The 25,028-nt window shown below is 40.7% G+C and overlaps 1 protein-coding gene across 7 annotated transcripts in view; it reads right to left on the bottom strand.

Annotated features, from left to right (window-relative positions):
• GPC3 (glypican 3) overlaps window positions 1-25,028 on the bottom strand; it is a 531,061-nt gene that overhangs the window by 97,650 nt on the left and 408,383 nt on the right. For all 7 annotated transcript variants that reach the window (XM_081563858.1, XM_081563854.1, XM_081563855.1 and 4 more), the window contains one exon: window positions 12,828-12,948. In XM_081563858.1, the coding sequence (XP_081419984.1) occupies window positions 12,828-12,948 (121 nt within the window). The remainder of the gene's footprint in view (window positions 1-12,827; window positions 12,949-25,028) is intronic.

The following is a 25,028-nucleotide window of genomic DNA, read 5'->3' as shown; positions in this document are numbered from 1 at the left end:
AGTGAAATTTACAATCCCCAAAGAGTTCTTCTGAACCTTTAAAGAGAATAGATAGTATTTCTCTAGCTACTCACTTGCATGCCCCTCTCTCTCTACCCCAACTAACACTGATAACAGAGGGAAATTCAGATTCTCTGTACTATTCATGACCCTCCCAAATTTTGCAGTATACCATCTTTTCAGTCTCATCTCTCACTGTTTACATCCTCTTCCACTCTGGCTATTGATGCACTTTCATGTCTTTGTGCCACTGTGCATACCACATTTCTCTGCCAGGAAGATCCTTCCCACCAACCTCTATCTGTCAAAATTCTCCTCATCTTTCAAAGCCGTACAGGCTTAAAGGCTACCTATTTTTGAAGTCTTGTCTAATGGGTAGAAATTAATCCTTCCCTGCTCTGGGTGAACAGAGTACTTGGTTTATATTTGTCTAGTGACACTTATACTATGCATTGGATTATAGCTATATAGGTATGTTTTCATCACCCTCCTTCAAAGCAAGAAGTGTGCTTAAACTTATTCCTATATCCTTGTCCACAGCCCCTACCTCCAGTACATAGAGCTGCTCAATAGTGGACAAATGAATTCAAATGATAATGATACACGTATATGTGAGAAGTCTATACAAGGAGGAGGGATTCTCTATATCATAACAATAGAGCCCACCAGACTCAGCATTGCACATAAGGTGTGCATTCAATAAATAAGCGCTAAATGAACAGTGAGGAGATATATATATAAAGTATACTATATATTATATAAATTATATATATGTTTTACTTATTTTCCTGATTGAGTTTCATTTTGAAAAGGAGTCATAGAAGCAACCATGGTTTAACTGATTTCCAAGAACAACAGATAAGAACAAAGGCTGTTCATTCAAGTAGAAGCTTAGACCTGAGCTCCATCTCAGCCTCTTACAATAAAACCTGTAGCTTTAACAATAATTGGTACTGTGGGTTATCAGATTGCAATTATTGATCAACCAATTTGCTATACAATAGCCGGGGGAATGACATTCTGTAAAATAGAAACTAGCAATAAGAAAACTGCTCCCTACAGGAACACCCTTATCATATACTTGGGTCTGGCGAACAAAGGCAACAGCACCACCGGATTCTGGTCTGGAGATCCTTCAACTGCCTTCAAGAATCCATATGCAGCTATAACGAACTGCCTCTAGCTTGGCTTAACCTTTTGTACTAGCCCATTAATGAGTCTGGATTCCTTCCCCATTTTCCATGGTATCCCAGGCAGGGATAAAGGCTCAGGCAGCAGGGGGCAGCTCTCTTTTTGCTTGACAACAAGTGGCGGCTGGTCCCAGCCTGTAGCTAACAAATTCCATGGTTCTTAGGTGGCAGAGCCCAAGGAAGGGGTCTTGTCTGCCTTAGACTCTGCAATGCAAAATTGAGCTTTGGGAATCTGGGCCTAGGCAGTGTTCTGGCATTTGTGACATCACCCCGACAGCTGAAAGTGATGGTGTCTCAAGAAAGCTCAGTAGCCCCAAGCCCTGTGAATTCTTTCTGCTCTGTCGGCATGTGAAATACACACACACATACTCATGAACATATTATATGCCACTCAAAATCATTCTAAATACCTCCTGTGAGACATCTGCCAATAAGGATAACATGTCAGCCGGGTTTTAAATATAGGAACTGCTCACCATCTTCAACCAGAGAGCAAGATGTTCAAAAGGAATGCAGATTAATTTGCCCTGAACTTTATAGCTCTGAAGTCTTTTCACTTGATACCATCCTTCCATGAAAGGTCCTGGTGGGGCTGAAGATTAAAATCGCACTTCTGGATCATGGTCTCTAAGCTATACTCTAAGGATAGCCTGCCTATTTATAGATCCTCCACTTTAGGGCAGAGTTCAAACTTGGAAAAATCTGAGGAACTGAATTTAAACACATGCTCCTTCATATATATGTATGTGTGTGTGTGTGTGTGTGTGTGTGTGTGTGTGTGTGTGTGTGTGTGTGTGTGTGTGTGTGTGTGTGTGTGTGTGTGTGTGTGTGTACATACACATATGAACATATTAATACATATGTATGTATATATAATTAAAATTTTTTTCATTTTCCATTCAGTTACCTTGAGCCAAACTGAACTTTAAATAGTTAAAAAATCCGTCAAGGATTGGCTAGACATATTTTTCCAAGAATCTTTATGGTTGAGATAATTATATTTAAAATCATTTAAACAATAATTCAACCTAGAAAAGTTATAGTTTCTACATTCCAAAAACTGATAAACTGAGGCACAGTGAATCAAGTTACTTAAAAGGTTACCTGTGACTTTCCTTTATGTTAACTCTTCAGACTATCATAATATGAAGAAAAAGAGTAGCTATAATTTATTGCAAGGGTCCCCATCCTCCAGGCCACAGACTGGTACCTCCCATCACATCAGTGGCAGCATTAGATTAGAAATAAAGTGCTCACTGGGATGACCCTGGGGGATGGGATAGGGAGAGAGGTGGGAGGGGGGTTCCAGATGGGGAACAGGAACACATGTCCACCAGTGGCTGATTCGTGTTGATGTATGGCAAAAACCACTACAGTAGTATAAAGTAATTAGCCTCCAATTAAAATAAATTAATTAATTAAAAAAAGAAACAAATAAAGTGCTCAGTAAATGTAATGCACTTGAATCATCTCAAAACCATGCCCCCACAACCCTGCTCCATGGAAAATTGTCTTCCACGAAACCGGTCCCTGGTGGCAAAGAGGTTGGAGACCAATGATTTACTGTGCTACTATATGTATTATCTCTAACACTACTATTAAACCTTCAAGATAGATTGCAGTATAGCTGTTTCACAGATTAGGGGACTTGAGGTACAATGAAGTTAAATAATTCGGCCATAAGCTAGGCAATCACAAAGTGACACATGTGGGACTTAAACATAGATCTATGTTTGGTTCTAAAGCCTTTGTACTTTCCCCCAAACTAGATTATATAGTGTTGTGGCTCTCCAATTTCTCATTATGACTCTAAGTCACATACCAATAAGACTTTACAATGGAAACAGGTAGTATTGGTTTATTAAAAACTCATGTGGAATAGTGAACCTTACAATCCTCAAAGAATTCTTCTGAACCTTTAAACAGGATAGATAGTATTTCTCTAGCTACTTACTTGCATGCTCTCCCTCCTCTACTCCAACACATATGTATATATTTACCTGCCTCTGTTCCCCCCACCCTCCAATAATGGCCACATCAGAAGAGTGGCTAAATCATGTTTGTGAACCTTCATGTAATACTTCCCATTCTTCCCCGAAACATTTCACCTTGCTAGTTTTCTCTGTCATTCTGTCCTACTGAGATGTTTTGAGATCCTGATTGTGTTATCTATGCATCAGCTAACCCCATCTAGCTTCATGCCATCACTAAGAAGTATGTCTTCTCTGTCTGTAGTAAGTCATTGGTAAAAACTTTAGGCAGTAAAGGTCAAAGCAAACAGCTAAAAGCCTCTCTCCAGGCTAACACTGACACATTAAGAAAACACTCTTTAGGAATGATGCTGAATTAGCTACATATTCACCAAACCATATGATTACTTAGCCAACATTTTGTGCCACTTGTTTAAAAATGATCATAGGAATTTCTGTCAAACACTTTGCTGGAATCTAGGTATACCATATCTGTATCACATGTACACACAAGTAAGGGGAAGTGGTCTGATTTGTTCTGAGTGAGCCCAAAGTGGCTCCTAGTAACCATCACCATGGTGTCTGGAAGCTCACAGTCCCCAAGATTCTAGTCTAGAATTTGGGGAAGATGTGATACCAGGTTCCCTGATGTGTGGTTTCCACAATCCAACTGCCCCTCCTTATTCAAGGTGAGGGTAAAACTTTGTGCCTGTCTCCAGTCTTTTGGCTCTTCTTCTTGTTGTGATGACTCAAAATTTGCTAATAATGATACCATGAGAATAACCAGAAGAGTCTTCAGCGACATGGGATATAAACTGATCTGAACCTGGGCGTCATTATCTAGGACATATCACAATGGGAATTCTCTTAGCTGTTTTGGTCTTGTCAACTGCTTACCCATAGTGCAGAATAGTTACTACCTTGAGAAGTTATGAACTAGCAAGATATGGACTATGAAGTAAATAACACAGATCAACTAAACAAATAAGACCATACTTTAACTATATTAGGAAATTACCCAAGAAAACGAAGTACTTATGAATAATAACACAATTTTTACTTTGAACATTAACTATAACTCTGCTGGAAATATTCCACTCAATAATTGCTATGAAAATTACCATGGTTGCTATCTAAGGAAAGTATATAGTTAGGCACACAGAGCTGACCTCATTATTATTATTTTGCATTCACTAAATACTAACACCGAGCCTACACAGAATATGGAAACATCCCTGGCCATATGTCAAATAAGTTTACAGTTGAAGGTTAGGTCTCAGTGTGTGTGTGTGTGCTAAGTCACTTCAGTTGTGTCTGACTCTGCGACCTATGGACTATAGCCCACCAGGCTCCTCTGTCCATGGGATTCTCCAGGCAAGGATATTGGAGTGGGTTGCCATGCCCTCCTCCATGAGATCTTCCTGACCCAGGGATTGAACCCATGTCTCTTAAGTCTCCTGCATTGGCAGGCCGGTTCTTTACCACTAATGCCACCTGGGGAAGCCCTAGGTCTCAATAACCATGGGTACAAAGGAGTAAGGCCAAACTTTTGGTTGAGTCAATTAACATAGGGCTGCCATCCTGGGGCAAAAATATCTGCTCTCTATACAAAAGTTAGTTTTATTCCTATTGAATTTTGTCAAAATCCTAATGACATGGGCAAGGAAAACTTTGTTTTGGTCTTCAGCTTCAAAGAAGATACTTTTGGCTCACCAATTCGAGAATAATGGGCCTTCCAATGGGAACATCATTTCCAATGGGAATAACGTCTCCACCAACCCATTCATACTTTCCATGCTGTCTCCATTTTAACTAACAGTTCATTTTAGGAGTCGCAGATGGAGATTGGAAGGCATTCTGTGACTGCCTTGTGTATTGTAGATACTTAGTACATTCAGTGAGTGAATACTCACATGAAGAAATGGCTCCATATGGGATTAAACCTTTAATATTAGCTTCAAGGGCAGTCTGAGACTTTTTATTGTTTTAGCAGTTGAAGCCCTTTGTTTAAGGGAAATCTTATTTAGAAGACCCATATGTAAAGCAGATTTTAGACACACTCTGGTTAAAATACGAATGGGGGATGCAGAATAACCCCCACAGCACGTCTCCCACATCTCTACTCCCCGTGGAACAGAATCTGAACACACTGCCTTGACAACTGAGCTAACTGGCACATAAGCCCACTGACTAATATGATGCTAATTTTGTCATTCTGGAAGGAGAGAGAAGCACTGGATAAATCATTATAGGGTACCCAGGAAGGTGGAGGAGTTGAGATATGAGCATGAGAGTGAAAGAATGACTAATGACTAATCCTGAATGTGGACAGGAGCCCAAGCCAGACTGTGTGAGTGGGCATAAGACCACGAGCAACAGGTCCTGCTGACTCTGCCCGGTTTGGGTCCAGTGATCCCAGCAGAGAGCCGCCCCCCTGCCCACGTGCAACCATTGCTCACTGGGTTTAATGAGGCAGGAGGCACTGAGGTGTACTTGTTATGACCAAACACTAGTTAATAGATATGACAAGAGATAAATAATTAGCAAGTTCCTGTCTCTTGCTATGACCATTTTTGCTCCAAAGATGAACTGCTTCAGTAGGGGCTTCTGCTGTGGTTGGGAGTTCTGTATAAGAAAATGTGCTTGCGTGTTTACAAGCATGTTTTACATTACACAAGAGCCTTTGGAAGCAGAGCAAAGGCACTACAAACTATCAATCTGTTTCCCAGGCCCAGCTTTGTCATTTACCAGTAGCGTGACTTTGGACAAGTCATTTCTCTCTCTAGGTTTTCATTTCCTCATCTATAAAATCAAAGGGCTGGACCCTATGATCGAAACATCCCTGCAAACTATAACCCTGCACTTACATAACCCTCTTCTTTAGCACAAAAACTGGTTAATACTGAATGTGAAAAGTGCCTTAAATTAAATCAAAGTCCAGAAATAAACTTAGGGCAACAAAGATTAAGTTCTTTGAATGAACTGATCTATAAAATACTGTATATGAGGGTCTATTTTGTATATGCCACTATGTTAGGTGCTATAGAAAACAGAGCTGTATGCATGATCTCAGACTTAAGGAGCTGACAATCCAGAGCAGGATACATATATATTCATAAATATATCAGGAAAAAAGTTTTCTCTGAATTTCCGAATAGTATTTGAACATATGTACACCAATACACTGCTTATAATACAGGTTTATGGGGGTAGAGAGCAATCATTTGTAAGCATTTATTTTTGCTGTGTTGTATTTGGCCAGCAGGTAGATGTAAATAAGAGACTCTATGGATTTCATAGATATTTTGGAAATATATTTCTAAATTTGTAAACCCAATAGCCTTTATAGTTTGATAGAATTTCCTTTTCATATGTAGAACTTGTCTTTCCATAGCTAGCACTTCCAATACTTCTTACTAAAAAAACCTTATGAAAGAGTATAATACTGCAATGATAAAAGATCATGTACTTCCTTTCACTGCTAAGTCACAATCACCACAAGACTGCTATCAACAACATTTTGGCTTACCACTCTTGACTTATCTTCTGTTTTTGAATAATTTAACTTAATGTGCAAAGATTAAAATACATGACCCAATTTAAGTGCCTTTAATCCTGTATCTTCTAAAAAAAGCAAATAGTTCATTTTCAAGAAATTTAATATGAAATACTTGGGAATTCATCTTGGTACGGTGTTATTAAACTGTACATAGTAATTAAGATATTAAAAACACATGCTCCCCAAAGCCACCAGACATTGTAATTATTTTTCAAGCTATTAAGCAAAATGACAGAAGATTTTTTTAATGATAAATGTGTTTTGGAATGCATCAGCTAATTCCCTTTTACTTCATGAAATCATGTTTAGCTCCACAGAGTCTAGGTCTGGTATTTGAAGACCAACTTGCATTGTTCTTTTATAACTCAGAAGTCATTCATTGGCTGTTGTTAACATGCCATTGTAGATACTCTGTCTTCCACACACACATTCTGACTCCATATGGAAATGGCAATTATTAGAGTTCTGCTACACTATTTGTATGTGAAGAAGTGTGAGAGACACTGGGACATAATTTCATTTGGAAAGGCCTTTTGTTTAAATTTGACTCTCAAAAGGTTTCTCCTTTGGTTTAGAAATTTTAGATCAGTGTTGGCTTTTCTAGCAACCACTGGAGTAGGCCAGCATTTTATGACTCTCACTGGTTTTATTGTGAAAAGACTATGAAAAAAGTTACTCAAAGCATTTTTGATCATGCTTGAGATTCATTTAAAGATTTTTAAAACTTACATGCTAAAGTATGTCCTGGATACTTTTCTGACATGTAACAACTTTATTAATTAATTTATTAAAGTTGCAACTTTCTATTTCAAAATCAGTGTCTTTTCACGATACCAAAATAATTTGTCAGACATCTTAAAATTACTTTTCAAGTATTTAAGAAGGGGGATGAAGTGGAGACATTCCACTGTCTGATCTACATTTAAAATTTTTTTGGCCATTTAAACTCATTTTATGAGTTAGAGATAGCTAATAGAAACTTTGTCTGCTGTCTATGTCACAAAGTGCCTCAGTTTCCACACCATACACAGTTGTGGTCAGTTTTCTAAGACTCTTCCCAGTGGATGCTTGGTAAACAACGTGCTTATTCTTTCTTGGCTGCTGATTTTAGAGCTTCAGACCATAGACATTACTACATTAGGGACTTGGAAATTGTTAGACAAATTAAGGAGTTTCTGCTATTTGTACTTCTTTCTGCACATCTTTTATATACGGATCATGCTAACCAGGGCAAGGCATGCTGTGTCTTCAAAGACATAGAAGGAAAGAGCACAGAGACTGAAATCCGTCCCCCTGGATTCTAGGTCTAGTTTGACCACTTACTATATGAAGGTCACTTAGACGTCCAGTGCCCATAGGTCCTTCATCTGGTAAATCTAGGTAATAATGTCTGCTTCTCAGAGTCATTGTGAAGATCAATTTATGTAATGTTCATGAAAGAGCTTTACAAACTGAATTGTGCTGTGCAAATTGATGGCAGAATTATTATCATTCATATGGAGTCACATGGCTAACAAGATCTGAAGACAGATCACCTATCTGGTTCTGGAGGAGGGTGATAAATGCAAAGTGTTTTTGTAGTTTAATGTTTTCATGGCCTAATGAGAACAAGGCAGGAGAACAGAAGAATTGGGTAGGGGGAAGGGCAAGTTTAAGTTCCATCTGCCCAGGCTGGAAGACTGGTGGGAAGGGAAGAATCTCTGAAAAGATGAGAGGTTACAAAGTAGAAAGGGGTGACCTGGGAACAGGGTGTTTAAAAGAGAGTGGCAGGGCAGAGAATAAAGTCACAAGACTTGTTCACAAGAGGATGCTGGGTTAAAGCCTGACCTTGAGCCACAAATCACTGAATCACACGGCTGGAAGGAATCTTAAGAGGCCACCTCGTCCACACCCCCAACCATTCAGCAGGACATTTCAACCATCCCAAACAGATGAGACTATCCAACTTTGAATGAAAAGCTCTGACACCAAATGAGCAGGTATTGACTGCTCTGGCTTCAACTGTTTCCAACAGGCAGGAAAACAATTTCTGGAATTTCATTTGAACCCGAACTGAAACTGAGGGAAAATAATAAACAGCTAGGTTTTTCTTGGAAACAATAGCGTCTGTAGTAGTTTAAGGTCTGCGACATTAACACTAACGACACAGCGACTCTTAGAGAGAAACTGTCATCAACAAACTGGGTTAGAGGATGCTTAGGCCACAGTGGCCTGTGGGTAAGAGTGTATCATGATCATTCTTGGTATTTGTGGGGTCTTCTCTCCATGCAGGAGCCTTGAAGCAGGATATTAAGAAAAACACAATTTTCTTTTTTTAAAGCAACATGGCCCAGCAAATTCCGGGACTGACATTGAGGACTTAAGAGCTCAATTCCTCTCCTAACACAAGACAATAAATCCTCACACACAAATTAGAAACTGAAAAGGAAATAAAAGGGTCCTCATTTCCAATCGTGGGAATGTTACACAAGAACTCTGGTTTGGAAGGAGGAGGGGAGGACATTCCACACCTGCAGGCCTTCCCAGGAAAGGGGCCCCCGGGCCTGACCCTGAACACGTCCCCTCCAGGTTACATCGTGGGGCTGTCAATACGGAAATAATGTTACATTATTCCCTCAGTGAATATATTATTTCAAGTCCTATCAACAGCAACCATAACTTGAAAGGAGGCAGCTGAGAATTTCCATGGAAGAAAGTGAAGAGGTCTTTGGGGATGTGCTCATAAACGGCCTAGCCAGAGTCCATCTGGATGGACACATATGGGCATGCATGCATAGACAAAAGTACCTCTGCACTGACAGTTGCATATGTTGCAGCCTCCTACGGTAGTTTAATAGTTGCAGCACCAAGCGAGGAGCTTAGGAAAATAACATTATACTCCTGGATTCTCCACTCACTTACATGTAAACTGAGGCAAGTTAACTTGATTCTACCTCCTCATCACTAAAACTTTAGGTCAATGTAGCCAGGCATTCAGTGAATCCAGATGTTTGGCAGTGAATAGGAAACAACATCTGGATGATTGGTCGAATTTTCAACTGAACTTACTGGATGTTTTGGCAGCATGCCCACACAGCCCTTAATGGCTTTCTGCCTCAGTTTCCCTAGCTATAAAAAAGGGACAAACATTATCACTTACCTCCCAGGAGGCAGTGAGGATGAAATAATACCCAAGGGTAACAATGAGTTCCTGAAAAGAATGATTCTTTGACAGTACTATATCTTATACAATTCCAGGCTGGATATTTTTTTCCAATATGAGCAGTTAGACTTTTAGGACATAAAAGCACTTTGAAATATGGTTCAATGCTATACAAATACAACAAATTATCATCATCATCCCATTCTTCATTATGACTTCCCTAAAGTATCTCACTTTCAAATTGAACCATGGCCAAAATATGAATTTTACTGAAGGTCTGAAAGAAGATATGTTTTGGCCATGTAAAGCAATACAGATGAGACAAGAAAAAACCAGCGTGGGTGTTTGGAGCCCAACCAATTTTAACAGCTCAACTTAAACAGGTAAAACTGGTCTATCAATGAGAATTAATTGGTTGCTCAATGGTATTTATAAGGGAACCAAAAATGTCCACACGTACGACCATGGCAAAGGTAGAAGAATGTAATTATAATGGTGACCTTTCTGACACCAACAATATACACCTCCCTACCTATGAAGAGGCTTCACCTTTTGTGGCTGAAAGTTAGCATGAAGAGAAAGAAGGAAACAACATGGGAGAGAAAGATGTATCAAAGGGATCTCTTTGATCCACCCAAAATCTGGGTGGCAGAATTAGACTGGGAAGAAGTATTGGAATACTGCTCTCTTTCAGACTCATTCAAGTCCTGACTACAGAGGAAATCTTGACTATAATAATCACCTTAACTGTGTCATGCACATGCAATTATATATTTGTGTGTATACACATATATGTAAAATGTATAATTATACATAAATTTTATATAATGGGATATGAATAGACATAGATACGTAGATATAATTTCTTATACTCACAATAATCTTGTAACAGACCATTTTGCTAACTCTACTACAGATGAGAAAACTAAAGCTCAGAGAGGTTGAATGATTTGCCCAAAGTTACGTATCTAGTAAGATCCACAGTTGAATTGGGATCCACCTGGATTCAAAGCCCATGTTCTATTCACTATACGACATGGTCTCCCAGAGCATTAATATCAAACACCCAAAGTCTTTACTGAGGGGCTTGCTATAAATAGTCACTTTTAGTGACTGCCAGATCATATGCTCTGATGCAGCTTTCCCTTTTTACAGGGTGGGGCTCCATCCACAGGTCTTTCTCTGATATTTCTTCTGAGATCCTTCTCACAGTAGCCCAGCCGACCTCAGGCCTAAGCAAACCACCCCAAAACTGATGAGCAACATCACTGTCTAGCTCTTCTTCATTATTGGCTGCCTTTTCTTTGTATTTAAACATGCTTGTGTTTCTCCTCCAAGGAAGGTATGAAAACAGAAGGCCAGACTTCTTTTGATCTTCAAACTCCCTGGCACATGGCTGAGCACATAGTAGGTATTCCTTCACGTCTGGTGACCAAAGACATCTGTTGACACTATTCTTCATTTAAAATGAGGGGCACAGAGATGGACCTTGAGGTTCTGGCCTCACCAGTGCTTGGATCTAACCAGTCGAGTGGAGTCACCCAGACACATTTGGTTTGAGATAATTTAGAAATAATTCAAAGAAACACCACCATTGTCCCCAGGTAAAGCACACCATCAGCAATGGGAGGTTTATGCTGTGCTCTGAACTCTTCAGAGATGTGTTCTGAAATATCCTGTATGTAACCAGGCTTTATAGAACTTAGTGAGGTTGTGAGTTCACCAAAAGAAGGATCTGTTGTGCAAATACTACCACTATTCTGTGCTCAGAAGCAGTAACAACTATTTATTAGGTGCTCACGGGGAGCAGAGCACTTTATTAGGCTCTGGAGGAATCTCACTCAAAAGTGTAGTAAATACTTTCACAATGCCATTCGCCATGAAATATGTCATTATTAGGAAGCACTTCCAAACATTTTTCCTAAAAACCATAAAGATTTCACTGCTAAACTTCATAGAAAAAGACAAAACCATGCCAATGTCATCCTACAGAAACCTCTGTCCTTGCAGAAGGAGTTTAATTTCTTTAAGCCCTTCCTCGGCTACGAATAGAAGTCAGCGGTGTCAAGGCCCTCCCACCCATGGACCATGGGGTAGGAATGCCACTCTGGTATCTGGTGGCATTTTTGATAGCATTTTTTAAACTGTGGCCACAAAGCAATCACAAGCAGATGGTACAACTAACTTCTATTTGTGTCTCAGTTACTAAACTTCTGAGAAGAAAAACTGTGTACAAGTCAAGGGAATCCATGGGTGCTCTGTGCATGGCAGTGACTCAGAAGTTGGCACGGGTGCAGTGAAGCTGGCCCTCTCGTATCTTGCTGGTGGCAGTGAAAGCTGTCACATCCCCATTGGACAGCAGTTTGGAAACATGCAGTAAAATGCTCATATCCTTTAACCCCTTAACTCCAGTATGTTAAGAAATTGATCTAAGATCAGGAGACAGCACTATGCAGGAGGTTGCTTTATTTAATAGTAAAAATTTGAAGCAATCTGAATGCATAGCAAAAGCAAATTAATTATAATTAACATTCAAAGGAATCTTTTGGGGCCACAAAAGATGATTAGTATGCAGATTTGTGGCAATATGAAAAAGTGTTTCCAATACAGTGTTAATTTTAAGAAGCAGAAATCACTAATATACTTCTAATTATGTAAAAAGTCTATGTGTGATTTTCTGACCAAATATTAAAAAAGAATACGTAAAAATGAAAACAGGATAGACTAGTGGGGTTGAGACAAATACTTCTCCTTCTGTTTTCCAAGCTTTCTCTTATGTTGCAATATTTTCTTTATAATTTAAAAGTGGGGTGAAAAACAAAGGTCAGAAGTCCTTTTTAGCAGAGAGACTCTGAAGAAAATGAACATGGCTGCCTTTCCAAAAGCCCAAGAATACAGTTTGAACACTCAACATCACCCATCGCTCAATTTTTTGCCATATCTGTTTTTGTTGGATAGACACATACCTGGTTAATGTGCTTCAGCTTGTCAATAATTTGACTGACCACTGGCTCAGGGCCCTTCATTTTCAGCTCATGGAGGTTGAACTGATTTTTCATTCCATTCCTCGCTGCCTTTTGGCTGTATCTGGAAATATGAAGGTAAAGAAAAGTTTTGTCACAAGAGAGTTCCAAGCAAATTGCAAGTTGACTGTATTTGGCACATGGTCGAGCTGACCACAAGCTACCTGTAGCCTTCCAGCCCGTGGGATGACTGTGTGGTACAAAGGTAGACTACTCCAGATAAGAGTCACTTGTACTGGAGAACATTCATTCAAAAGTCAACAAGTATTAATTCACCAATCCTTTTTTCTCAGTGTTGGGGATACAGCAATGAACAAGACAGAGACAAGGTCTCTGCCCTTATTTTGCCCTCCGTCTAGTGTAGAGTCCAGAAGAGCACTAAGGGAGGTGCTGGGTCTTGGCCAGGGAAGCACACAGGAGGGTCCTTAATTCTGGGTGTGCTTTCTACTCATTTGAAGGATAAAGACTCTTGCATGTTCTTTACTTCTTCCTCCTCCCATCATTTCCTGCAGGTCTGGGCAGCCCAGCTCCTCCTGAAAAGGCTTTCCCAACCCATATGCAGCATAAATTATGCCTGCCAGCTTCTGTTCTCCACAGGGAGGCAGACCAGCAGCTCAAGGGAAGGTTTTAACGTGGTCCCCCAGGATAAGACAAGTTTTTGCTTCAAGATTGAAGTTTCAAGGCGTCTATAGACATCCTCACCAGCATGAGAATGGGGGATATTTACAATCCTGGGCAATTCTGCCTTTCAGTGTGGGGCTTTGTCAACTTTGACTGGAACAGTAATTCACTACTGAGGTGGTTTCTTTGCTGGCTTCATGGTTCCAGACCTCTGTACAGTTACTCATCTTTCAAAACAAGGCAAACAAACACAAAACAAAAACAAGAAACAGATTTCATTTTCTCCTTTATCTTTTCCCATGTAGAAAGACCAGAACACTGTTACCAAAGGGGGAAAAGGTTTTGATCTCTTTTTTTCGCTTTTTCCTCATCCTGATAATGGAATATTTTCTTAAAGAAATGGAAAAATTTGCAGGTCTTTTGCCCCTACTTTATACACTTAAAAAAAAATTACAATAGAGCAGTTGAATTAAGGGCAAATTAATACTTTTTTACTCATATTTTTAACTACAAAAATAACAGTGCTCATTGAAAACAGTTAAAATATACAGACATAATCAAAGCATACAGCACAAGTTCTTGCATCACCCTATCCTTCCAAGAGAGAATCATGTTTAAGTTTGATATATATTCTTCTAGAGGTTTCCACATGCATATGCGTGCATGCGTGTGCGCTCAGCCGCTCAGTCGTGTCCGACTCTTTGCAACCCTATGGACTGTAGCCTGCCAGGCTCCTCTGTCCACGGTATTCTCCAGGTAAGAATACTAGGGTGAGTTGCCATGCACTCCTCCAGGGAATCGTCCCAACATGGGGATCGAACTCACGTCTGCCTTCATCTCATGCATTGCAAGCAGATTCTTTACCCACTGAGCCACGTGGGAAGCCCTTCATAGGCGTATACTAACATGCAAGTCTAACCAAAATTGGAATTGTACTAGTTATGTTGATTTGCAACTTATCACTTAATATGTATCTTGGATACATTTCTGGGTCAGAACATAAATAACTGCTTTGTTTTTATTCCTCTGTATGGCTAGATCATAAATTATTTATCCAATCTCTTACTGATAAACAAGTGAGATATTCCTAATATTTTGTAATATAAACAACGCTGCAAAGAACATCCTTGTATGGTGATCTTTGTACATTTCATGAATATTTATTAAGGATAAGTTTCTAGAATTTAATCAATTTGTACTTCTAATCCCAAATTACGACATGCAAAGAATAATTAACACCACTGTATTTGTGCACAGCATTTTACAAAGCGGTTTTGTATCAGTCAGCTCATTTGAGCTTCTCAGCCACACTGTGAGGAGATAGGGCAGATCTCATTATCCCTTTATTACTGAAAATTTCACAACTTCAGAAGATACTGATCTAGTAGATGCTTCCTTCCATTGTATAATACTTCTGCCAATATTAAGGATATGCTTTGATGCTACCATGCATGATAGCAGAGGAGGTCAGGAAATCTAGGTCTGACTTTTATAATTAAAAGTCATCTTCTGAGAAGGAAAATATCTTGTGGGAACATTGAAGAGAACATTTGACTGCAATTCTTCTAAAATGGTAGCCTAACATATTTAGCTTACCTAACATTAAAAGTTAGTGAATACACAGTGTGTGTGCGTGTGAAGTACTTCAGTTGTGCCCAACTCTTTGCAACCCCATAGACTGTAGCCTGCCAGGCTCCTCTGTTCAAGGGATTCTCCAAGCAAGAATACAGGAGTGGGTTGCCATGTCCTTCTCCAGTGAATATACAGATCACCCACCACATATCAATTGCCTTTGGGGGCTGTGTTAAAGAAATGTAATGCATTTCTTTAAGGGAAATTCTTTGTTTATATATCTGATGAGAATCAGCTCCCCACTAGCCTCCTTTTGTGTGCTTGTATATAACGCTGTCTGTTTAAATATCATCTCCCTCTTGATGACCACCAACTCCATCTTCTTTTTCTTTATATCTACTGATACCTGAAGCAGAGAGCTGATTCACAGGTAAAGAGGTAAGCAGTTCTAAAATGAACTTTAGGAAAGTGTCCCTAGAGACATGTCCCTGGCCTTGTTCCTATCGAAGCCTGCCTACTCCTACAAAATAAGTCTCCTTCTAAAGTTTATTATCCTCAGTGGAATAGTGTAAAGACATCTGCCAACTTAGTGACTTTGCCCTGTACTCCTTCTTCCAAATCATTTATAAATATTAAGTCAAATTAGTCCCATAGCTGATCCCTTGCGGCCCTACTGTCTATTTTCTACCATTCAGAAAAATGCCCTTTCAGCTCTATTTTTTTGTTTCTTACCTCCAAGTCTTGGATAAGGAGCCAGGACTAAACACTGCTCCCCAATCCCTTGGTGACTCAATTTTTTAAAAACAGCCTTGAGTTTAAAAGCTCGCCAAACTTTTTGAAAGTTGAAATAGCATCCACTATTTTGCTCTATCTATGTGCTATTTAAATTCTCAAAAGACTTAGTAAATTAAGCATGGTTTCTGGTTACAGAAGTGTTGGGAAGAGCTGGCTTATGGCTTAGACCTAAAACTTTAGTTTATTTACTCCACAAAGCAATAACCAAAAGTACTGGTTCGATTGATGTCTACATCTGCTAAAATTTAGTGGCCCTATTTTTAAATTTAGTGGCACTATTTTAAAACTATTCAAGAACTCTGCTCTTCCCCTATCCATTTAGGCGTGTGAATACCTCTCCCCCATCCCCAATACTATGTTCTGTTTCTCACACCTCTACCCTTTTCTCCTTAGCCAGACAAAATGTAGAGCAGAATCTTAAAAATCATGAGTGTTAAAATGGAATACTATGCAGACATCAAAAGAACAAAGTTAGAACAAAGCTGAAGATGGCCCCAAATTCTTGAAATCTGGTGATGCTACCATCATTGATAGGTTTCCTGGAAGCGCACGTGTGTTGAGAGCTTCTCTATCCTCCTCTGAGCCATTTTGCTGTTCACGACATGAGACAGATGGTTCCTGTGGGTGTCATCAAAGCAGTAGACAAGAAGGCAACTGGAGCTGGCAAGGTCACCAAGTCTGCCCAGAAAGCTCAGAAGGCTAAATGAACAACATCCTCAATAGCTGCCATCTTAATCAGTGGTGGAAGAATGGTCTCAGAACAGGTTGTCTCAATTGGCCATTTAAGCTCAATAGTGAAAGACCAGTTAATGGTAACCAGGCATGATAAACCTTCAGAAGGAAAGGAGAATGTTTTGTGGACCATTCATTTTTTTGTGTTGCAGTTCTAAGCCATTGGTCTTTAAAATCAGTATTTTTTAATGGAAACAACTTGACTAAAAATATGTCATAGAATTTGAGACACTTAAAAAATTTAATGAGAAAAAAAGAATGGTAAAAGCAGTTACTTCCAGTAAGTAAGATATTGGGGGAAATTTTACTTTTTTATGTCCTTCTATATCTTTTACACTTTAAAATCTTTAAAATAATTTTTAATGAGTGAAATTTTATATAGCAGTTATTTTTAAGGCAAAAGAAAACAACATGAAATAACAATAACAACAACAAAAAACAAACCAAAGGAAAATAAAAAGTGGGCCTAACTCCTAGGCCTCGCCCAGAGTCTCTGGGAAATTCTTCCTGTTAATCAGAGTTATGTCGGCCGTAAGTAGAGCCCCGGCTTAAAGGTGATCCCTTATGAGAACACATGTTTGGGCCAATACACACAACGTCACCCTGGAATTCCTTCACACCTCAGATGGTTATCATCAGGTCACAAACTGTACTTTGTTAGGTTAAACACAGCCTATATGTTTTCTACTCTTCAATGAGGTAATGCTAACCTATTTCAAAAGGACAGTCAGTAAGGATGTGACTGAATGTGTATTATTATGAGGACCCTGCCTCTAAACAGAGGCAAAAAAGCCATTCAAGTTCTTGCCCACTTCCTGGAAGATGCCTAAAGTCCTCTCCTGATGGGAGTTGAGGGCCTCCCCGGGATTCATTCTGAACTGCTGCTCTTGCACCCAAATGCATTGTGGGTACCACGCTGAGTGGCTTGTGCTCCTTCCACATACATTCCATTTGCCAACCCGTATAGTCTGCGAGCTCTTTGAAGGCAGAGGCTTGGTTAGTTCTCCTGCGTACCACCCAAAGCACCTCCTAGTGCACATAGTAACACCAGCTGTCAGTACTGAGTGCTTTCTCTGTGCCAGATATTGTTCCAAGCACTGAGGAAAAATTCAACCTACATCACCACACTGAGTCCTCCTAAGAGCCCTACAAGATGGACAGTATTATAATCAGCTCCTTCTTGCAGATAAGAGGCATGAAGTGAAGCCACTTGCCGAAGGTCACACAGTTACTCAATAGCTAAGCTAGAGTTTGAACTTTTGAGTCTATGTCCAGCTGCCTCTGTTCTTAACTGCTCCACTACTATTATTCCTTAGAAACAATCCACGCTGACTAAATATTTGACGTTTCCATTTCACACTGCCCAATTCATGGTATGATACAATTAGCTGGTGATCTACGAGGCTCACAACAGGGCCTGCCACAACAGCTCTCTTTACCTAATCAGCGGATTCCTGGGCTTGCCCTTTAAAAGCCCTTGGGGAGAGCCCTGTGTATGGAGTTTCTTCTCCCAAACAGAGATCCAACAGCATCACCATTCAGTGAAATATTTGCATTCTTGAAAGATAAGGTATTGAAGTTAGACATATAAATAATCCTCCTCCACCACCACCATATAGACAAACACCAAAGGTTATCTGAAATCTCTGAGGACAATAGGAAAATGAATGCTGGTGAAGGCCTCCCTGCCATGTAGCAATATGACATATGTAATGTAACCCCAGGGAATTTTATGTAACATACATGCTCCAAGCTTTAAGCTCAGATGGACTCAGTTAGGGGTGTCTATGTAGAGTTGCATTAATTAATTCATTCATCCAGCATTTTATTTTCACTCACTCCCTCTGTGCTCCTGGTGTACAATGGTTCCTGACAGGTTTTGAATGAGGCTGAGCCACCGTGGCCACAATTCTCCTCACCCAGACTGCCCAGAGTGTCAGGAATGGGGACACTGTTGGCCATGGGGGATTTTAAGGATGGGTTATCTGCTTAGCAACACTCATCTCTAATTAGATTAACTGTCCTCTCTTCAGAACACCGCTTTTTCCTAAAGCTTTGACATGGTTCTGGCAATGAAGGCCAGTGGAGGAGGAAAAATAGAGAGGAGCTCCTGCCTCCTAAATCTAAACTCTTCTTAACTGGACACGTTATGCGTGATGTTAGAAGTGTCCCCATAAAGAATTACCTGTGGTGTTTTCTTCCCCCATCCAATGTGGTACCTGCTTATTAGCACAAAAATAGCAAATCTGATTTGTGAAGTGAAAGGAAGACACGTCTCTGTTCAGGTAGATTGGGCAGGGATGGAGGGGGGACACCTTGCAAAAGCCGTAAAGAGAAAAGGAACCTAATGAAAATAGGACATCTGGGAGTGATGGTGTTAGGACGACTGACACAAAGAGAGCACTTGTAGAAGAGAAACAGAGTCAAACATGTGTAAAAGGGGCAATCTTTTCTTCCTGGTTCTGTGCTGGCTGAGGCAGCGCAGGTGAAGTGGAAGGAAATCAATGGATTCAAATACAGAACATTCAAATAGGAAGCACCCTTGTCCAATCCACTGATGGTGTAGATGAAGAAACTGAGACCCAGAGAGGGACTTTTGCAGCACAGGTAGTTAGTATCATAACTCTCACCTTTAGAAGAAATTTCTTCTTTAAATGGTTCCTTAAGTACATGTTGGTGATTTTGAGCATTGCTAGTACTGGTGCAGGAGAGAGAAGTTGCTAGCAAATTCACTTTCCTCCTTCTTCTAGGCATTAGACTACTGGAAAGTATTTGAAAGCAAGTCTTAGAAAAACCAACTTGCCCCCTCCCCCCACCAAATATTTAATTTCACAGAAGTTTGTTTCATTTACTGCTGGGGTTACAGATGAGCTACAAATAAGTTACAGATCTCACATTCTCAGTTCGCCATCTTATGGAAAGGCTGCAGTATTGCAAGTAGCCCTTTGCCCAAACAGTGATTGATCAGACTGTTTCCTTGGAAAGCACTCCAGTGGCAACAATCACTGTGAAAAAATGGCATAATTTAAACAGTATAAATAGCTTTAAAAACAAACTAGAACACAGAGTAGAAAACCCACTTTATCAATAGGCCTAAGAAAATGTTCTTTTTCTATCCAAGATGCAGTCTTCATTTACATAAATGAACAGAAAAATAAAGCAAAAGTTGCTGAGTTTTATAAATATGTTTAATAAAGAAGGCAACAATTCGCTTCTAATTTATGTATGCACAAATATAAAGAAAAATGGTTTTCATAATTTGTTGGTACAGCAGTACCACTTCAGAGCAAATATCAGACAGGAGAGTGCCAGAAACAGATACGACCACCAGACTCCAAGAACTACTTTGATTCTCAAACAGTAGCCGCTCAGAAATTACAGATATATTTCAACAGAAAGGAAGCAAAATTTAGAGTAGAAATGAGGGGGCTGAAAGCCCATTTATACCTCATTTAGTGGACATTACCTATATAAGGGAATAGCTATATTAGAATCTGCTTTTAGCCTAGTTTCAAACCTCATTGTGAGGAGAGACTAAAAGATTGGTCTTGGAATATAATCAAGAAGTCATTTAAACCTCAAGAAGCGAAGAATATTTTCCAGATGGTGAGGAAAGCTTGAGAAGTTGATATCACCCGCTGTGGGAAGCAGCCTCCTGCAGAGATGCGGAGGTAGAGAGAAAATGCCTGAATGTCTGAAGAGGCAAACCCCACAGAGGAGCCTGGAGGTAAGAAGAGAGAAAAGTAAATAAGGAAGCAAAAGTGATTCCTGTGAGAACCGCGGCATAGGCAGAGCCTGATGTGTGGGAACGCTGGTGAGAACAGCCTCCTGGGCTTTGAGCCCTGACCACGGGCAGCCAGGACACCAAGCCAGGGCGGGCAGGGTTGCTGAAGGGTTCTCTGAGGGGTGTCCTTGAGGGGAACATACCAAGGAGGAGAGGAATCTGAGCCAGTGTAAGACTTCCAAAAATACCAAAAAAAAAAAAATGCAATTCAAAGTTCAATAATTGGGAGTGGAGATGTAGCAGAGCAAGGTGTGTAATGGTGATTTATCATTAAATCACCCCAAACTCATTTACCGAGTCCCTCTAGCACAGAGAGTGGGATTCCCTGATAGCTCAGTTGGTAAAGAATCTGCCTGCAATGCAGGAAACTCTGGTTCGATTCCTGGGTCAGGAAGATCCACTGGAGAAGGGACAGGCTACCCACTCCAGTCTTTTTGGGCTTCCCTTGTGGCTCAGCTGGTAAAGAATCTGCCTGCAGTGTGGGAGACCTGGGTTCAACCCCTGGGTTGGGAAGATCCCCTGGAGAAGGGAAAGGCTACCCACTCCAGTATTCTGGCCTGGAGAATTCCAAAGAATCGGACACGACTGAGTGACTTTTACTTTCTAGCCCAGAGAAGTAGCCCAGAAAACCAGATGTTTTCTTGTCCCACTGGAGTTAAACCATAAAGAAATGGTCTTTCCCTTTTTTTAATTTTTTTTTGAAAGTTAGATTTTAACTCAAAAATATTTGAGTGTAAAGGACCCGTGAAATCATTTACTTCAAGGCACCCCTCTTACAGATGGGCAAACTGAGTCCCAGAGAGACCAAACAGTAGCCATCCAAATTATTATTGGTATCACTGCTGATGGAATGTGGTTAGAGCTACTACCTCCCCCAAATAGAAAAGCCAAGAAGAAGAGGTCAAAGAACAGGTCACACACATGAGAACATTGTATGAAAGTAACTGATGTTGAAAATAATGATCAATAATTATTTTTAAAAGGTAAAATTCAGTCCTGTCTACATAGTTTACTGAGACAGCAAAGACAGTATACTTTAGAAAGACTGAATAATATGGTGGAAAGAGCACTGGTCCTGGAGTCAAGACATACGTTCAAAGGCTGGTATTGTGTGACTTTTGACAAGTAACTAAACTCTGCTGGACTTGAGTGTCCTTATCTCTGAAATAGGGATAATGCCACCTACATTTGTTTTGAGGATTAGTTGATGTAATGAATGTTAGCAAATTTAAGATAACATAGGTTAAATGTTTAGGAGACGGCCCAACACATTTATATGAGCACTGGTATTGTTTTGCGAAAATATCCAACACAAAATAGGTGTTCAGTAAATGTTATTTGGAAAAGGATTTTCTGAAGTTGAATGAATAAATCTTGCCATGAACACTTAGGGGAAGCTTCAAGTCTGCTCATCCCTGTACTGAGAGAACTGGGGAAATGGAAGAGTCTCTGTTGGGTGAGTAGCCAGCACTGAGCAGGCAGGCCTGACTGAAAGGAACTACTCTTCAGAGAGGTCCTCACAAAACTGCCAGGGGATGGGGCATCTGAGGCAGGGAACTTATGGTTAGGACTTCAAACAGCTCAGAATTGATTTTAGTGCATTGAAGAAGACATTGTTGACCTGTGCCCAAGGGCAGACAGCCAAGTTTCCTGAGTGATCAACTTTGGGTGTCAGAAGCCTTTTCACTCTCTCCTCCCTCCACATTTCATGTTTCCTGCTCTCTGTGACAGAAAATATTCTGCTTCCACTTTGCATATAACTGTCACAAGTAATGAATTAGATGGCTCTTGGAAACACCCACACACTTTTTCAAATCTTTCTCTTCAGAACACTGCTTTGTTTGTCCCGGGTCCCTGCGGGATCCAGAACAAACATCTATTCTTTAAAGCAAGGATCTTCAAAATGAAGAAGAGAACTTTCAAAGTCTACCTACAATCACACTTCACAGACCCAAGACCAGTTTCAGGGAGAGGCAAGTCTGAGTTAGAGAAGAGTGTAACCTGTGAATTTTTTTCTTTCATTGCGTTTCACAAGAAAAGCCTCCTAAATGTTGCTTTGGATGTCTTGCTGAACCTTATTTCATGAACTGCCAAAGAATGCGAGCAAAGGATAAACTGTTTTTACATGAATGGGTACTACTGAAATACTTTAAAAGAAAGCTCAACATTCCTGTCACTATTTTGTTGTCAGTTTCTCTTGTCTAAGCTACAGTCCTCTACAGACCCCTAATCCTTGAGAAACCTGTATGCAGGTCAAGAAGCAACAGTTAGAACCAGACATGAAACACCAGACATGACAAAGGAGTTTGTCAAGGCTGTATATTGTCACCTTGTTTATTTAACTTATATTCAGAGTACATAATGCAAAATGCTGGGCTGGATGAATCCCAAACTGGAATCAAGGTTGCAGGGAGAAATATTGACAACCTCATATATGCCAATGATACCACTCTAATGGCATAAAGTGAAGAGGAAGTAAACAGCCTCTTGATGAGGGTGAGAGGAGAGAGAAAAACCTGGCTTAAAACTCAGCGTTGAAAAAACTAAGATCATGGCATCCTGTCCCATCACTTCATGGCAAATAGATGGGGAAAAAGTGGAAACAGTGGCAGATTTTATTTTCTTGGGCTCCAAAATCACTGTGGACAGTGAGTACAGACACGAAATTAAAAGACCCTTGCTCCTTGGAAGGAAAGTGATAACAAACCTAGACAGCGTATTAAAGAGGAGAAATATCACTTTGCCAACAAAGGTCCATATAGCCAAAGCTATGGTTTTTTCAGTAGTCATGTACGGATGTGAGAGTTAGACCATATAGAAGGCTGAGCGCTGAAGAATTGATGCTTTCGAGCTGTGGTGCTTGAGAACATTCTTGCGAGTCCCTTGGACTGCAAGGAGATCAAACCAGTCAATTCTAAAGGAAATCAGTCCTGAATATTCATTGGAAGGACTGATGCTGAAGCTCCAATACTGCGGACACCTGATAAGAGCCGATTCATTGGGAAAGACCCTGATGCTGGGAAAGATGGAAGGCAGAAGAAGGGGACAACAGAGGATGAGATGGTTGGATGGCATCACTGACTCAATGGACATGAGTTTGAGCAAACTCCAGGAGACAGTGAAGGTCAGGGAAACCTGGCGTGCTGCACTCCATGGGGTCACAAAGAGTCAGACATGACTTAACGACTGAACAACAACAAATCTTCAGTGCATGGGATTAGGCCTACTGAGATCCTGAACCAATGGAGACAAAGGTGAGAGCTTAGCTGTCTGACCTATCCTTGGAGCCAGTATTTCATGCTTTTGGGGTGAACCCTACATGTTCAGGCATGGCTTTGTCTTGTCAGATATATTTTTCTGGGCCATATGACCAAATTCTGTCCTGGTTTCTGTGTTTATATTCACCCCTGAGTCAGTCCTCTGCTTTACCCAGTGTCCAGCACACAACAGGCAGTCAATAAACCTCTGTTGAAATGAATTGAGACTGAAGACTTCATCCAAAGCTGACCTATTTTGCCCAGCTCTTGTCAGTCTGTTCCCCTGGGGTCTTCCCCCCGAATCTGGAGCCAGTGACTGAGGACCTGCCTTATACTGGACTTCTGTCTGGGCCCTGCCAGGAAAACCTGCCACTGTGTCCCAAGCCACCAGATCGCAGCACTTTGGAAACCAATGGCCAGGTAGGGGATGGTAGAGTTCCTGCCTGAGGCCCCAGGGAACACCATCATTCAAGTGGTGGGTCACTTCCCACTTGGGCCAGCCAAACAGGAGAATTGCCACAGCCCAAGCATCACTCCTGCAGCCTGTGTTCCATCGCCAGGGACCAACTACTGGGCTCCCACACTGAGCCCACCCAAAGTACACAATATCAATTTGCATCACAAACCCTATTCCAATGGTCTAAACTTTGGCCCACTTCTGAGAAGATTTTACCATTGTGAAAACAATTCTTTGAACCCATCTGTTATATTCACTATGGTCAAGGCAATAACTTCCAGAGGGTTTCAGATCTGATGGTGAAATTTCCAGGTTCTCCGTTTTGGGGGTCAGAGAAAGGATTTGCTGTCTTCCATCAGTACAGAGGCTTCCCAGGTGGCGCTAGTGGTAAAGAACCCACCTGCCAATGCAGGAGGTGTAAGAGACATGGGTTCGATTCCTGGGTTAGGAAGATCCCCTGGAGAAGGGAATGACAAGCCAGTGACAAAAAGGTATCTGAGCTTAGAAGTAAGGAGAAGAGATTTGTGCTACGTTAACCTTAACCACTGTGATTCCCTGGTGGTTCAGACAGTAAAGAATCCACCTGCAATGTGGGACACCTGGGTTAGATCCCTGGGTTGGGAAGATCCCCTGGAGGAGGGCATGGCAACCCACTCCAGTATCCTTACCTGGAGAATCCCACGGACAGAGGATCCTGGTGGGCTATGGTCCATGGGGTTGCAAAGAGTCGGACACGACTGAAACGACTTAACACATGTCAGTGCAGAATGCAAATACCTTCTATTCTGCACTTGCCTATTAAGCATCTATGCAGCTCTGTGCTCAGTCACAGAACCCTGGGAATCGGAGACACTGAACTGTCCAGTGTTCTAGGCCCACTATCCCCAGTTTGGACTTCACAGACCAGATTCTGGTTTGGGCTTTGG

Source organism: Giraffa tippelskirchi, chromosome X (genome assembly GCF_054371585.1).
Source record: "Giraffa tippelskirchi isolate mGirTip1 chromosome X, T2T-mGirTip1v1.2.pri, whole genome shotgun sequence".
NCBI lineage: Eukaryota > Metazoa > Chordata > Mammalia > Artiodactyla > Giraffidae > Giraffa > Giraffa tippelskirchi.
Note: the sequence above shows the minus strand (reverse complement) of the source record. Positions and strands in the feature narration are given on the sequence as shown.